Source organism: Dendrobium catenatum, unplaced genomic scaffold (assembly GCF_001605985.2).
Source record: "Dendrobium catenatum unplaced genomic scaffold, ASM160598v2 fragScaff_scaffold_1228, whole genome shotgun sequence".
NCBI lineage: Eukaryota > Viridiplantae > Streptophyta > Magnoliopsida > Asparagales > Orchidaceae > Dendrobium > Dendrobium catenatum.
In genome coordinates, this window is record NW_021319690.1 from 305,947 (window position 1) to 321,223 (window position 15,277).

General features: G+C 33.5%; 1 protein-coding gene across 1 annotated transcript; it reads right to left on the minus strand.

Annotated features, from left to right (window-relative positions):
• Positions 1 to 13,606: 13,606 nt before the first annotated feature.
• Positions 13,607 to 14,257, minus strand: LOC110096350 (60S acidic ribosomal protein P1-like). Its single transcript, XM_020822252.2, has one exon. It carries the CDS (start codon positions 14,162 to 14,164, stop codon positions 13,817 to 13,819), a length of 348 nt encoding a protein of 115 aa, XP_020677911.1. The 5' UTR covers positions 14,165 to 14,257; the 3' UTR covers positions 13,607 to 13,816.
• Positions 14,258 to 15,277: the final 1,020 nt, after the last annotated feature.

Genomic DNA, 15,277 nt, shown 5'->3' on the forward strand with positions numbered 1-15,277 from the left:
GCTGGATCTGCAGCCTCCAGATAGGATAGTTTTCAACATACAGTTGAGTATGAACCAGCAGCTTCAAGTTTGACATAAGAAACTTGAGAGGCGGTGGCACTGTGAAATCCGCCATTACAGCAGACAGAGAAGACGGATTCTAAGAAGGAGATGTAGACGGCTGAGTTTGCGAAGATCCACCCTGATCTGCCATTGATGGATCGAAGGTTCGCTGCTAAGCTTAGTTGCTCTGATACCATGATAGAAAACCTGCATAGACATGTTCGTGAAGAAGATGAACAGTGAAAATAGTATGGAAGGCCTGCATTCATTATAGTTCCAGCGGTATAAATAGACCGGAGGAGGAAGGATATTCTCTGTGTGACAGAGGCAGTTAGTAGGCAGAGAAAGTGCGAGCATAAACAGTGCCTTTTACACATGTGACCAGTAAGTCTAATGATGATATATGTACAAATACAACAGATTTTTTAAGATCACTTAGCTTCAAAACCTCCCTCTTATAAAAATTAAAAATATAGACAAATAAGATTTAGATATCATTCAATCATCCAATTAATGTTCCAAACTTTCTAATTTATAGTCAGAACTTGATCACTTGTGTACATTGGCTTTTGTCATCCAAATGTTCAATTCAAATATAGGTTTTGCCAAAATCTGATTTTTAATTGCCCAAAAGTTAATTAGAGAAAAATTCCTTATCAATCTAAGTACAATTCCTTAGAAAATATTAATGGTGTAAAGTGCTTACATATATGAAAGAATTTTGGAAGCTGATAAAAAAGTGAAATATTTTTTCTACAATAAAAGGAATGAGTAATTTCCCCTATTGTTCTTAACATCTACTTGAGTTTTCTTGGGCTGCATCAATCTACAGCTCAATTTAAGTTTTGTTTAGAACAGTTTTCATATTACTTTCTAAAATAATTGTTTAATGTAATTTTTTTAATTAAAAAAATTATTTTAACAAGCAATAAAAAAGTTGCTCCAAACAAAATCTTAAGCAATCCCAATTAGAATAGCCAGGTTGAGTTTTTAATTCATAAAATTTACTTTAAATTTAGATTTCATTTGGGACGGCTTTCTTATTGCTTCTTACAGGTTACAACAACTTTATTGTATACAAATTTTAATTTTTAAACTAAAAAATTATTTTAAGAAGTAACAAAAAAATCGTCTTAAATGAAACTTTAATTTAATATAAAATGAATTGATTAATTTCATATTCTATGATTAATTTAATTTAATTAAATAGAAAATCTAATAAAATTAAATCAAAATATCCTGACTTCATGATGATGGGAGTATTAGGACACCAAATAGCAGAGGATTTAAATTTATTATTAAATTCATCTAAAATTAAAAATAATTGTAAATAAAACACTGTTGCTTTATATGATTGGATGAAAGCATTACAGTTGCGTTCCATTTAACAAATCAAAATATCCTGACTTCATAATGATGGGAGTATTAGGACACCAAATAGCAGAGGATTTAAATTTATTATTATATTCATCTAAAATTAAAAACATTTATAAATAAAACACTGTTGCTTTATATGATTGAATGAAAGCATTACAGTTGCGTTCCATTTCACACTTTTTTTTTTCAAATTTCCTTTTTGTTATTTTCTTTTGCCGTTTCCAGATGGTTATATTGACTGCTTTTTGGCACTTTTTTTACTTATTTCCTATTCCTCTCGTAGGTAAGTTGATCAGAGTGGTTGGAGAATTTTAACCGAAACTATGGCTTTTTGGGACATTTTTTTTCCTGCTTTCTCATAGCAATTTTTTTAGGGTGTCAATTTTTGACACGACCTGAAATCCGACTCAGATCCGACCTGAAAAAATCCGGTTTTGGGTTGACGTGTTTGTGAAACAGATCGGGTTCATGTTCAATATTTCGACCCGTTTCAAGAATCGGATCGGGTTTGGGTTGACATGGAAACCCGAAAATGACCCAGAAACCATTTGCCTGTGTTGCTTGACGCGTTGAGTCACATCACGCGTGTCCTGTCTCTTCGTGACATGAGTCAGTCGCCCTGTCACATCTCTTCGGTCTCTTCGCTGCTGCTACCGCTTCGCCGTTGTCTTGAATCGGAATCGAAAGGCGGAAGTAGCGACAGGAGCTCAAATCGCATAATCCGGGTCGGGTCGTGCCAACCCGTCGAATCCGGATTGGATTTTCTAACCCGTTTGTAAAAACGGGTCGGGTTCAGGTCATGTCAAATAACATCAAGTCAGTTTCGAATTCGACCTGAACCCAACCCGTTGATCCAAATTGACATCCTTAAATTTTCTAGTGAAGAAAAATTAAGGAAATAACAATAACATATTAAATAGAGAAGTTTATAAGAGAATGAAGCACTAAGCCGATAAACAGGAATGCTGGGTAATATTCTCAAAAGCCATGGCAATTTTTACATGGATGCATTTTCCCAGCTTTTTTAAGGAAGAAACGGTTCAATATGGCATTATAGAACATGTAAAATTACTCATCTGCTTAGTGTCAAATCACAAGTAAAAATCCTTCAACAAAATTCAGAAATGCTGAGATGTACAAATGTAAATATCGAATGTTACTACGGAATTAGGCTTTTGTAACTATATAAGTAGGGCAAAGAGCCAAGGTTCATACAAACCAACTTTGATTACTGTAAGACACTTGAAGAAGAAAAATTCTTGCAGGTTAAAATATGAATGAATGATGCAGCTCACTTTGGCTTATTGATTGGGAGCTTAAATTATTAATCAAAAGATCAAAATTCAAGGTCTTATATATGCATGTATGTTTGTTCAAGATTAAATTGACTCTATATATATATATTACGATCTCAAAAGTCAAGAGCATTTTCCCAGCTTTTTTAAGGAAGAAACGGTTCAATATGGCAATATAGAACATGTAAAATTACTCATCTGCTTAGTGTCAAATCACAAGTAAAAATCCTTCAACAAAATTCAGGAATGCTGTGATGTACAAATGTAAATATAGAATGTTACTAAGGAACAAGGCTTTTGTACTATATCAGTAGGTAAAAGAGCCAAGGTTCATACAAACCAACTTTGATTACTGTAAGACACTTGAAGAAGAAAAATTCTTGCAGGTTAAAATATGAATGAATGATGCAGCTCACTTTGGCTTATTGATTGGGAGCTTAAATTATTAATCAAAAGATCAAAATTCAAGGTCTTATATATGCATGTATGTTTGTTCAAGATTAAATTGACTCTATATATATATATTACGATCTCAAAAGTTAAGAGACTAAGGCTTCGTTTGGGACGACTTTCTTATTGCATTTTAGATCAGTTTTTTAGATTCAAAAAATTTTTGTAATAAAAATCTGTTTTAGAAAGCAACAAAAAAACAGTCTCAAATAAAACCTAAGAATGCAAAGATCAATACTAGAATTAGACGGCAGATATAGGGTGTGTAAATACTAAATACAGTTCAGATCTTCACTTTGGATGTTCACTGCAATACCCGTAACATAAGCTGATGTCTAATGGACTAAGTTTTGGTATTTTTGCTGCTCTTATGTCAAGTGGGCTGTAGGTTTTTATTTTGCTATTCTTGCCAAAAACTGTCTTCTTTTTTACAGACTCCAACATGCAACAGTTTATCTACTTGTAGGTAAAGAGTTACAGCCCTAAATAATCCTTAAAAATAAAAAAATAAAAAAACTGGTAACGTAGGCCACTATGCTTTCTCATTGTATGGAAAAAACTGACTTAACCCTCATAATATCTTCAGACCTCTATGTCATTTCAATATGACAAGTGAAGAAATTTTGAATGGAGAGACCTGGGGAGAAATGTCTCATTAGGAGAAATTATTCAACGCGGACACCGGACAGCTCGGAGGCCAACCAAAACGCAGCACGTCATCAGGTACACAACAATACCTAGCACCGGTACCGAGCAAAAAAGTGATTTGGCATGTTCGGTTGATCTCCAGACGGCATTCGGTATCCGCAAAGAATAATTTTTCCTTCATTAGTAGTGTTCGAAGAATATTATGGAGAGTTAAGAAAAAATTTACCAAATCATATTTAGGGAAACTACATTGCATGGAGCCGATTGTTCTCAGTAAAAGATCATTGATAGTCAAATTTAACAAAGGAGAAATGAGGACATAAGGATCAATGGTGTAGTTACTACTTACAACAAGATAAAAAGATTCATCCAACTAGCACTCAAACAAATAATAGAAAATAAAATCCTGAAACGTAAATTATTATTGGAACTACCTTTTTACATGTCTCTGTCTATAATCATAGATCCCCACCCAGAATTTATAAGAAAAGTGTCCTTAGAAAATTCTGTCAAAGAAGTTGCAACCAAAAAATCCCACAAGTCAACTAAAATAACCAATTATTCAAGCCCAGGCAAGTTCAAAACAGCGTGCAAGCAAGTTCTGCACCTAAGCAAAAATAGAGGAAAATGAATGAAAACATGGACCTGAAGTCCATCTAAAAGAAATATCCAGCCAATAACAACCTGCTGGAACCAGTTATTTTCATGGATGTCACACCATACAACTACAAACTAGCTAACAAGAACTTGTTGGAACTAGTTATCAGGACACCAAACCACCTGATTAAGAAAATCTCTGTAAAAATCCAAGGTGCCACTAGACTGATCCAAAGCCTGCTTAATGGTGAGCAGAATTAGGATAGGGAACTGAAACAGATCAGGGAATTCAGAGAAATGAGGGGATACAAGGCATTCTCATAAGGATCATCCTAAGCAGAATTAAAACTACTAAAAATAAAACTGAAAATTGTAAAAATCAATTAAAACTAAGATTATATAAATCAAAGTAAAATAGAAACTTGGAATATTGCTTTGAACTTCTCAATGCAGCATCATGCCCTACCCTAAGAAGCATGAAATTTAAAATTTGCAATTTGCCCATCAATACTAATAAATGCATAATAGCCAATTCTTAGAGGGAATTTTGATGGAAAAACTTTAAAATAGACAAATCATATAAATATGATGTAATATGATCATATAACCTCCTTAAAGAAAACTAAACTAAATAAATTAGATATTAGTCGTGATGAATTATGCACATTTAGATAAAACAAAAAAATAAACTTTTAAAATTCAAGTTTTCTTTAAAGTAATCACTATAATTAAATTTTTTGAAACATTGATGCAATTTCAATCTCTTTATAAGGCTCCTTTTATAAATTTGTAAACCAATAAATCAAGAAACAAAAACAAAAATAAAAATTAGCCAAATTATTTTTCATTGGGATAATTTTTATAAATAATACATAAAAAGTTACATTATGAGACTGCTCAATTAATTTATCAACTAAAGTTGACATAATTGATTCAATTATATACAAGAACAGCAACATCAAGCATTTATCCCACTATGTCTGGTCGGCTACATGAATGCTTTTTCTCCATTGTGTCATGTTAAAGGTTAAATTCTCATTTAAATCTAATAAAGAAAGATCATTTCTAATATTTTCTAACCAAGTCTTTTTAGGTCTATCCATACATTTCTTAATATAAGTCAAATCTAATCCAACTACTTTCCTAACCGAGTCATCGAAAGGTCGTCGTTTTATATGACCAAACCATCTAAGGTGACTCTCTCTAATCATATCTTCCACTGAAGCTACTCCAACCTTTGCATGTATATGCTCACTTCGTATCCTAACACTATGAGTAAAGTCACTCATCCACCTAAGTATCCTCATCTCTGCAACACTTAAACTTAACATTATTCTTCTTTTTTAATGGCCAACATTCTACACCAAAAAGCATTGCAGGTCTAACCACCATCTAATAGAATTTTCCCTTAGGTTTGAAGGGCTTTTCTATCACACAACAAGCCCGATGGCTTGCTCCACTTCAACAATCCAACTTGAATTCTACTAATAATATCCTCATCTATTTCACCATCACTCTGAACAATAGACCTAAGGTTTCTAAAATGTGTATTCTTATTAATGACTTGATACTCAAAGTCACAATTCCCCTATAAGAACTATTATTAATAAAATTAAACTCAATATATTCAGTTTTCAATCAACTCAAACGAAAGCCTTTAGACTCTAAGGTTGACCTCCATAATTCAAGTTTACCTTCAACTCCCTCTCTAGTTTTATCAACAAGAAGAATATCATCATAAAAAAACATACACCAAGGTACAACCTCTTGCAAATGTATAGTGAAAACATCCATGACTAAAGCAAAAAGATATGGGCTTAAGGCTGGTCCTTGATGTTGTCCAATAGAAATAGGAAAAAACTTGGTCAAACCACCTTGTGTCTGAACACAAGTAACACCTCATGCATTCATATCCTTAATGACTTGAATATAAGCATTATAAACCCCTTTCATTTCTAGAACTCTCCATGACACTTCTCTTGGAACTTTATCATATGCTTTCTCTAAATCAATAAATATCATATGTAAATCATCCTTATTCTCTCTATATTTCTCCATCAAACCTCTCAATAAATGTATAGCTTTCATAATAGACCTACCGACATGAATCCAAATTGATTTTGAAAAACATTAGTATTACGCCGTAGCCTATGCTCCATAACTCTCTCCCATAGTTTTAAAGTATCACATGTTAACTTAATTTCTCTATATTTCGCACAATCTTGTGCATCACCTTTATTCTTAAATAAAGGAATCATCACACTCATTCTCCACTCATCTGACATCTTTTCAGTATTGAAAATAATATTAAAAATTTTAGTAAGTCAAGAAATTCCTTCATCTCCTAAGTATTTCCACACCTCCATTGGAATATCATTAGGCCCAATAGCTTTTTCACACTTCACTTTTTTTAAAGCCTCTCTAACTTCGGTTTTACTAATATGCTGATAAAAATAAAAATCTTTATTTTTATTTATATTGTTAAGGTCACTAAAGTCAATCGCATTCTCATAATCTTCATTTAAGAGTTTATAAAAACATCTCATCCACCTTTGTTGAATATCCTCTTCTAATAATATCATTTTTTGATCTCCATCCTTAATACACTTCACTTGAACTAAATCTTTAATACTGTTATCTCTATGTTTGGTTAACTTATACATATAGTTTTCGCCCTGCTTAGTATCTAATCTATTATATAAATTATTAAAATCTAAAATCTTTGCATCGTAAATTGCTTTCATAAACTCCTTATGGACCTCTTTATATTTTTCTCAATTATCAGAATTTTTACATCCAAATTAATTTTTGAAAAATCTTCTTATTTTTTTATCTTTTCTTGCACATTTTGATTCCACCACCACCAATTTTTACTAATAGGAGTTTTTTCCTTTGATATTATAAGCACATCTTTTACAACATTTTTAATATCACTAATTACTTTTTTCCACATAATATTATCTTCCTCATATACAGACAAAATCTTAAGTTTTAGCATCTTACTTTCAAAAATATTTTTGTTAATATTATTTAAATGCCCTCATCTAATCCTAGAACAACATATTACTTTATTTTTTATTTTTTGCCACTTCATCTTAAAGTCCAAAGCTAATAAGCAATATTAGTTACATAAACTTTCACTTAGAATAACTTTGCAATCTAAACAATCTATTTTTCTTATAAGAAAATAATCAATCTGAACTTTATTATATCCATTCTTATAGGTGATGAGATGCTCATCTTTTTTTTCTAAATAAGGTATTAGCAATTACAAAATCATAAGTTAAAGAAAAATCTAATATGATTTTATCACCTTCATTAGTCACACCAAACTCATAGCCACCATGAATACTTCTAAAATCATTTACATTTCTACCAAAATGTCCATTTAAATCTTTTCCAATAATTTTTTTTTCTTGAAGATGTGTCTTTTATATTAATTCTTTTAAATCATTTCAAAATTTTAATTTTGAACTCATATTCAAACCTACTTGAGGAGCATAAGTACTTATAATATTTATAATCTTAGCATCAACAACAATCTTTAAAACTTTAATTTTATCTTCAATTCTATTAATTTTTAAAATAGTATCCTTTAAACTTTTATCTATAATCACACCTATATTGTTTTTAGTACGACTCTTACCAGAACATCATAAAATTTGTTCAATGGTTCATACCCACATAATGTTAAAAATTTTGCATTAATCAATGGTTCAATAGTGCTAATAGGATAGAAGTAATATTCTGTAATATCTAAAATTTTGCATTAATCCCCACATAATGTTATGGTGAATTATGATTTAATTGTAACCTAATTCTCATCTAAGATTTTTAAATAAATAAATAATTATAACAAAATACTTTAGACTAAAATAATGTCTGAACATAAGACAACCATGCATAACATTCAAACACACCATAATCATCTTATTTGTAATTCTTAAATTAATCGGAGAATTGGTCCCTATTTCACTTAATGGAAAATACTATTCTTTGAGCTTATGTTTTATATTAGCTCATCTAGATTTAGCAATAATACTTTACCAATAATATTGAGCATGTCCTACTAATTTTGTTTTGAAAATTTTCACTTTTGGAAACCAAACATATTTAATATTAAAAAAACATCTGAATTATTAATCTAATTTGAAATTTTAAACGATCATACCTCACATTGAATATAAGAATATAACTTTGAATCTGAAGATAGTCACATTGTAGTCGTCTAAAACCATAGCTTACACAATTTCATTTTAAATTACCTCTAATTCGAGAAATCCTGCACTTGATGTTAGCAGAAAATACAAGGAGAGCACAAGAACAATAAAGCAGAACATAAGGAAACAGAGAATATGTGTAATGACTGTAGTATAATTAGTATTAGCCAAAAAGCTTGTACAAGGAATAGTAAAAGCTGTATATATAAGACAGCTACTGAGATGTAATTCTAAATATATCCTCAGTTGGTTAGAAGGCAACAACGGAGATTGGACCAGCTATAAAGTGGTTGATGCACACAGAGGTTGCAGGGAAAAGTGGCTGTAAGCTGCAAGAGGGAGAATTATTTGCAATAGTGGAAGCGTGTGGAGCTGTTGAGGCAAGCTCGCTGTCACCGTCCCTCAACTTGAGGGTGGAATGAACTGAACCTGCTACGAAGAGTAGTAAATCTGGAGATTGACAAGCCTTTGGTAACTGGTAAGAATATAAGCTACTTGGTCTTGATTTGAAATATGATGCACAGCTAATAATTTTGAATGGTAAGATTCCCTTATAAAATAATGATCGATCTCAATGTGTTTTGTATGTGCATGAAAGACTAGATTTTTCGCAAAAGAAATAGCTGAAATGTTATCGCAGTATAGACATGTAGTTGGTAGTGGAATGTAGAAGTCTTGACATAATCGATGAAGCCAGATTAATTTTGTTGTAGCAGCAATCAAGGAACTGTATTCGGCTTTGGTAGAAGAGCGAGCAATGGTGGATTATTTTTCTGCACACTAAGTGATCAGATTGGGGCCAAGGAATATACAATATCCGATAGTAGACTTTCGGTCAAGGTTGTCACTTGCCCAATTTGCATCAGTAAAAGCCGCTAGATGTAGATCTCCTTTTTGTATGTGAAGGACATATGAGGCTGTTCCTTTGAGATAACGAAGAATGCGTTTGAACGATTGAAAGTAACTATCCATGGGTTGATGCATGTGTTGACAGATTTTGTTGACACCAAAAGCAATATCAGGACAAGTTGTTGTAAGGTATTGAAGGTAACCTGTTAATTGTCTAAACAGCACCGGGTTTTCAAATGGTGTTTGTTGGACAACAGCTATAGCAGGTTTTGATGGTAAGGGAGTAGAGAGGCTTGCAATTTGTCATTCCAACTTTGTGAAGTAATTCATGAACAAAAGGATTGTTGGGAGAGCAATAAGCCAGAACTAATAGGAAGAACATCAATGCCCAAAAATCGTGATAATATGCCCAGATTTCACATAAGAAAGTGAGATTGCAGTTTGCCAAGCAGGGTGGAAATGGATTGCTTCTGATTTTCTGTAATTAAAATATCATCAACATAGATTAAAATGTAATTTTTAATATTGTGATGATTATAAATGAGAAATGAAGAGTCGGCGGAGCTGCTATGAAAACTTTGCTGATGTAAATAAGATGATAGAGTTGCAAACCATTGACGAGGTGTCTGTTTAAGGCCATAGATGGCTTTGTGAAGTAAGCAAACATAGTTAGGATATTGAGAGTCTATGAATCCTTGTGGTTGAGTCATATAAATCTTCTCTTGTAAAGGTCCTAAAGGAATGCATTGGCAATATCCAATTAAAGAATGGGCCAGCCGAAATGAAGAGCAACAATGTGAAACAGACGTATGGTTGGTGATTTTGCAACCGGGCTAAATGTTTCAAGATAGTCAATATCATATTCTTGTTTAAAATCTTGGGCAACTAATCTTGCTTTGTATCTAAAAATAGAGCCATCAGAATCACGTTCTAATTTGAAAATCCATTTGCATCCAATCACGTTTTGATTGGGATGAGGGGGTACTAAGGTCCGGGTGCCTTGAAACTGTAAGGCGTGAAATTTAGTAGATAAGGCTTAATGCCATTCAAGATGTTTGTTAGCGGTGGTGAAGCAAGGTGTAGTGGAAAGAGTATGTTGAAGATCAAGGATTTGACGAGGCTTGAGATTACCAATATGAGAACGAGTAATCATTGGGTGGTGGGAGGAAGCGAGTGAAACATTAGGTATTGTAGAGAAACAAGATGGTGGAGATGAGGAAAAGGAAGAAGCAGGAGAGCAAGGAGTGCTGATGGGACTAAGTGGAGCTTAGGAAATGTTTGGTGAAGGAAGATCAGGTAGAGTTGTTGGTAGATTAGGTAGCGTTGGGGAAAGTATAGCTGGGGGAATGAGGGTATGTGAAGCATGTTGAAGGGTATTATGGATAGTTGGTGTAGAAGGAAAAGTGGTAGACAATTCATCGAAGTAAACATGATGAGATATGAAGAGACAGTCAGTAGTAGGATTGTAGCATCTATAACCTTTTGAGAAGAGGGGTAACCCAGAAAAATGCATGGTGTGAAACGTGGAGCAAGTTTATGAGAGGAATAAGGTTGAAGCCGAGGATAGCAATGACACCCAAAAACTCTAAGATGAGAGTATTTAGGAATTTGTTTATCAAGAAGCTCAAGAGGGGAGAGATTGTTACTGTTTGGGGACGACAATCGATTGATGAGGTAGACGGCAGTGAGGGCAGAGTCAACCAAAAATTGTGGAGGCAATTGAGCTTAAAAAAGAAGAGCTCGAACAGTTTCAAGGAGATGATGATGTTTGTGTTCGGCGATACCATTTTGTTGTTGAATATGTAGGCATGAGTATTGTTGATGAATGTCGTGATGGGTTAAAAAGGTTTTGAGATTGTTGTTAAGGAATTCACCACCATTATTGGTTCTGAATTTTTAATGGAGGAGTTAATTGATTTTCTACAAGTGCTTTAAAGTTTATGAAGTTAATTGTAGTTTCAAATTTCTATTTCATAGGATACAATACAATCATACAACAAAGTAAATCGGTTGAAATCATCAACAAAATTTACATAAAATTGAAAATCAGCATTTGAAGGAATGGGAGAGGGTCCCCGAACATCAGCATGAATAATTTGTAATGGAGCAGTAGAAGAACTTTTTGATTCATTAAATGACAAGTGATGGCTCTTGGCAAGAGCACAAGAGTTACATAATGTAGAAAAAAAAAGAGGAAACAAATAAAGTAGGAGAATTTTTTGTTATAGCTGCAAGATAGAAGCACTGGGATGACCCAGTCGACAGTGCCAAAAAATCGATACGGGAGTAGAAATGAGAGTTGCAGCAAGAACAAAGGATCCAGTAGACGGAAGCTCCACAAGGTAAAGTCCGTCATAGCATGAACCACGAAGAAGGGTTTGAAGGCTCGTCCGATCCTTTACGACATAGCCAGAATCATCAAAGAAAATGATACAATTGTTATCAGAAGTTAGATTAGAGATAGAAAGAAGTTTATGAGAGAGAATTTGAACATATAAATTGTAAAAGAGGTGTTAAAGAAATATAATCAGTCCTTGTCTGCTTTTTCATGGTGATGGTGAGAGAACGTAGCTCATTTTTTAGCTGAATAACCCTAGATCGAATTGTAGATTGGAGGCGATGCTCAAGGGTTTGCTAAACATCATGACATGTGTCCAAGTTTAAAATGTAAGGTAGAATTGAAGATGAGGTGGCCGAAAATAGGGCTGCCGTCAGGTTTTGATCAATGAGGATACAAAACGTACGTTGAGGGTTCGACAATGGCTATCCCATGTCGGAAATAGAGTGTTTGGGCGGGCAGATTGTGGAACCATCAAGGTACCAATCGAAGCCATTTGTAGGGAACAGCTTGAGAATTTGAGAAAGCCAAGTTGGATAGTTGTCGATAAGTAGCTGAATATGGACATCATTTTTAACATTGGACATAAGACACTTGAGGTAGGAGGGTATTGTGATATCACCAAGTTTAATGATTGAGGTGGTAGCCATGAGAGAAAGAAAGAGAATAAGATGATAAAAGAGGAAAAGAGCAAAGTATAAAAAATTAGGTTGCAAAGAAAAAAGAAATGCGCCGTTAGGCAGTCTGCTCTGATACCATGAGAAATCTTGCACTTGATTTTAGAAGAAAATACGAGGAGAGCACAAGAACAGTAAAGAAGAACATGATGAAACAGAGAATAGGTGAGATGGCTATTGTATAATTAGTAATAGCCAAAATTCTTGTACAATGAATAGTAAAAGCTGTATATATAAGACAGCTACTGATATGTAATTCCTAATATATCCTCAATTGGTTAGCAGGCAGCAACAGAGATTGGAGCAGCTGTAGAATGGCAGCTGCAAACAAAGGTTGCAGGGAAAAGTGGCTGTGAGGTGCAACAGGGAGAAATATTTGCGATAGTGGAAGCATGTAGAGCTATTGAGGAAAGCTCGCTGTCATAATTGAAATGATGCAACCACGGGTTATCATATCAAATCGAATATAGAACATTTAAGGATCCACACATTCGTAATTCAACTACTTGATGTAATGCACAAATTCATGTTGACAATAAAAAAATTGAAGTTCATGAGCCATCAATTTCAAATTATATTCAAAATTCAAACAAATAATAATTTGATGGTTACCCAACGAAAAATTCATATAAAAATTCAAGATTATGAAAAAATGACATCGATCAAACACTCAAAAAATTCAGGTTGTATGAGTTACCAAATCCAATCAAGTAGTCAAACCAATGACATCATAAAATAAGAAAAGAACAAAAAGAAGTCACCAAAATTAGAATTCAAAGACCATGTTGGTAAGAAGAGATATGGCCTCTTGAGGAAATAAATCAAAACGAAAAAAGCTTCAATCTCTGACCTCCTGAAAGAAGAAACGGCATTTTAAGGCGGCAATAAGTAAACATATTGGAGTTGATTTCCAGTTAGGGTTTACCGGTGAAGAAACATAGAGGGGAGGTATTAAAGTCCTTCTCTCCCGCGCACGCTCTGTGTAACTCTAACTTGATGTGCATTATAAGTTGAGCTTATCAAGTCATTCACTATCTAGAATTTGAGATTTTTTTTTTTTTTTTTTTTTTTTTGAGATTTTTTTTTTGTAACATAAATCATGACCTCATAATGTGAAAACAAAATTACATCATTTCACTTGGAAAATCAACTTCACTTGAGATTTAACCATGCAAAAAAAAAACAGTTTTTTCCAGGGAAAATCAAGCTGTGTATCTGAGACACAAAATACCAGACAGAACAAAATCCTAAATAAACAAAAGCATAGAGAATTATACCAATTAAGTGTTTTTACCCAACAATGAAAACAAGAAAAGTAGATTTCTAGTCAAAAAGACTGAAACCCATATCATCGTCACTCTCCTCCTTTGGCTCTTCCTTTTTCTCCTCAGCAGCAGGGGCTGCTTCCGGTGCAGCACCGCCACCGCCACCAGCTGCCCGAGTCACTACAGCGACAGCAGCGCCACCTCCTCCTGATCCAACGCTAAGGATGAGATCATCAACGCTCCTCTTTTCAAGAAGCTTCGCGATAAGGGTTGCCCAGTAAGATTCGACTGAGATTTTCGCAGCCTTCACCAGCGTAGAGATCTTCTCCGCCGTTATAGGAATCCCATCGTCGTAAAGGATTAGAGCAGCGAGGCTGCAAGCCTGCACTCCGAGTCCGATCGACATCTTTACAAGGGCGATTCGCTTCCGATGAAGAAACCCTAATTCGCTCGCTGAAGAACCGACGGCAGGTCTCGAATTTGAGCTTATGCCGCAAATAAATAATAAATTTTAAATTTTCTCCAAATTAGTCAATTGTCCAAGGTGGAGGCCAAATTAAAAAAAAATAATTGTGATAAGACAAGACTTTATTTGGGATGGCTTTCTTATTACTTGTTAAAACAGCTTATTAATATAAAATATTTAATTTTGTACTAGAAAATTTTTTTAAAAAGCAATAAAAAAGTCACCCCAAACAAAATCTTAAGCTATTATCTTGTCTTGTCTCTTAAGTTTTTTTTAGAACTTCCTCATCGCTATCTTCAAGCTAGTCCTTCAATCCCAGCTCTCTCGAGTTCGCATCATGACTTGCTTTCTTCACTAATCTTGACTCTAACACTAACACCATCATCATTTTTCCGCCTTTTGTTTTTGATATTTTGGCTCTAGCTCACATGTTGAGCTTGAGCCTATTGTAACCCTGACAAGTTGATCTCCAGCTCACCATATAAGCCTGACTTAAGTTCAACTCAAGTTTGAGCCAGCCTCCGAGTAGACGACTAAATCAAATTTGACTAAACTTAATTACACCCAATTGCAACTTTCTTGTAAGCTTTTACAAGTAATAGAAATATGTTTTTTAGTAAGAAATTATTTTTTAAATTATTATATTTTAACATATTTGATTATAAACAATAGATTTATATGAGAAATTTTTTTTAAAAAAAATCAATTGACAAATGAAAATGTGGCAACTTTCGTAGAAGTAAAATAGTAAAAAAAAAGGTCCCAAACAAATTCTTACGATGCGATCTCTAAGGCAATAATCTAGCTACTTGTGCACGCTCATATGTATCCATGGACCGATTACGCCTTATAATTTTTTTGAGATTATAATTTTATGCCTTAATTTTTGTTAAAAACCAAATATATATTTTTGAATGACATAAGTTTTGTCATTCAAAATATGAGATAAATAATATATCATATAAAAATATGCTTGACTTACCCAAATCATTTGGCATTATTTTCTATTAAAATTTTCCATAATCAAATTTGTATAATTTGTACTTTGATTTC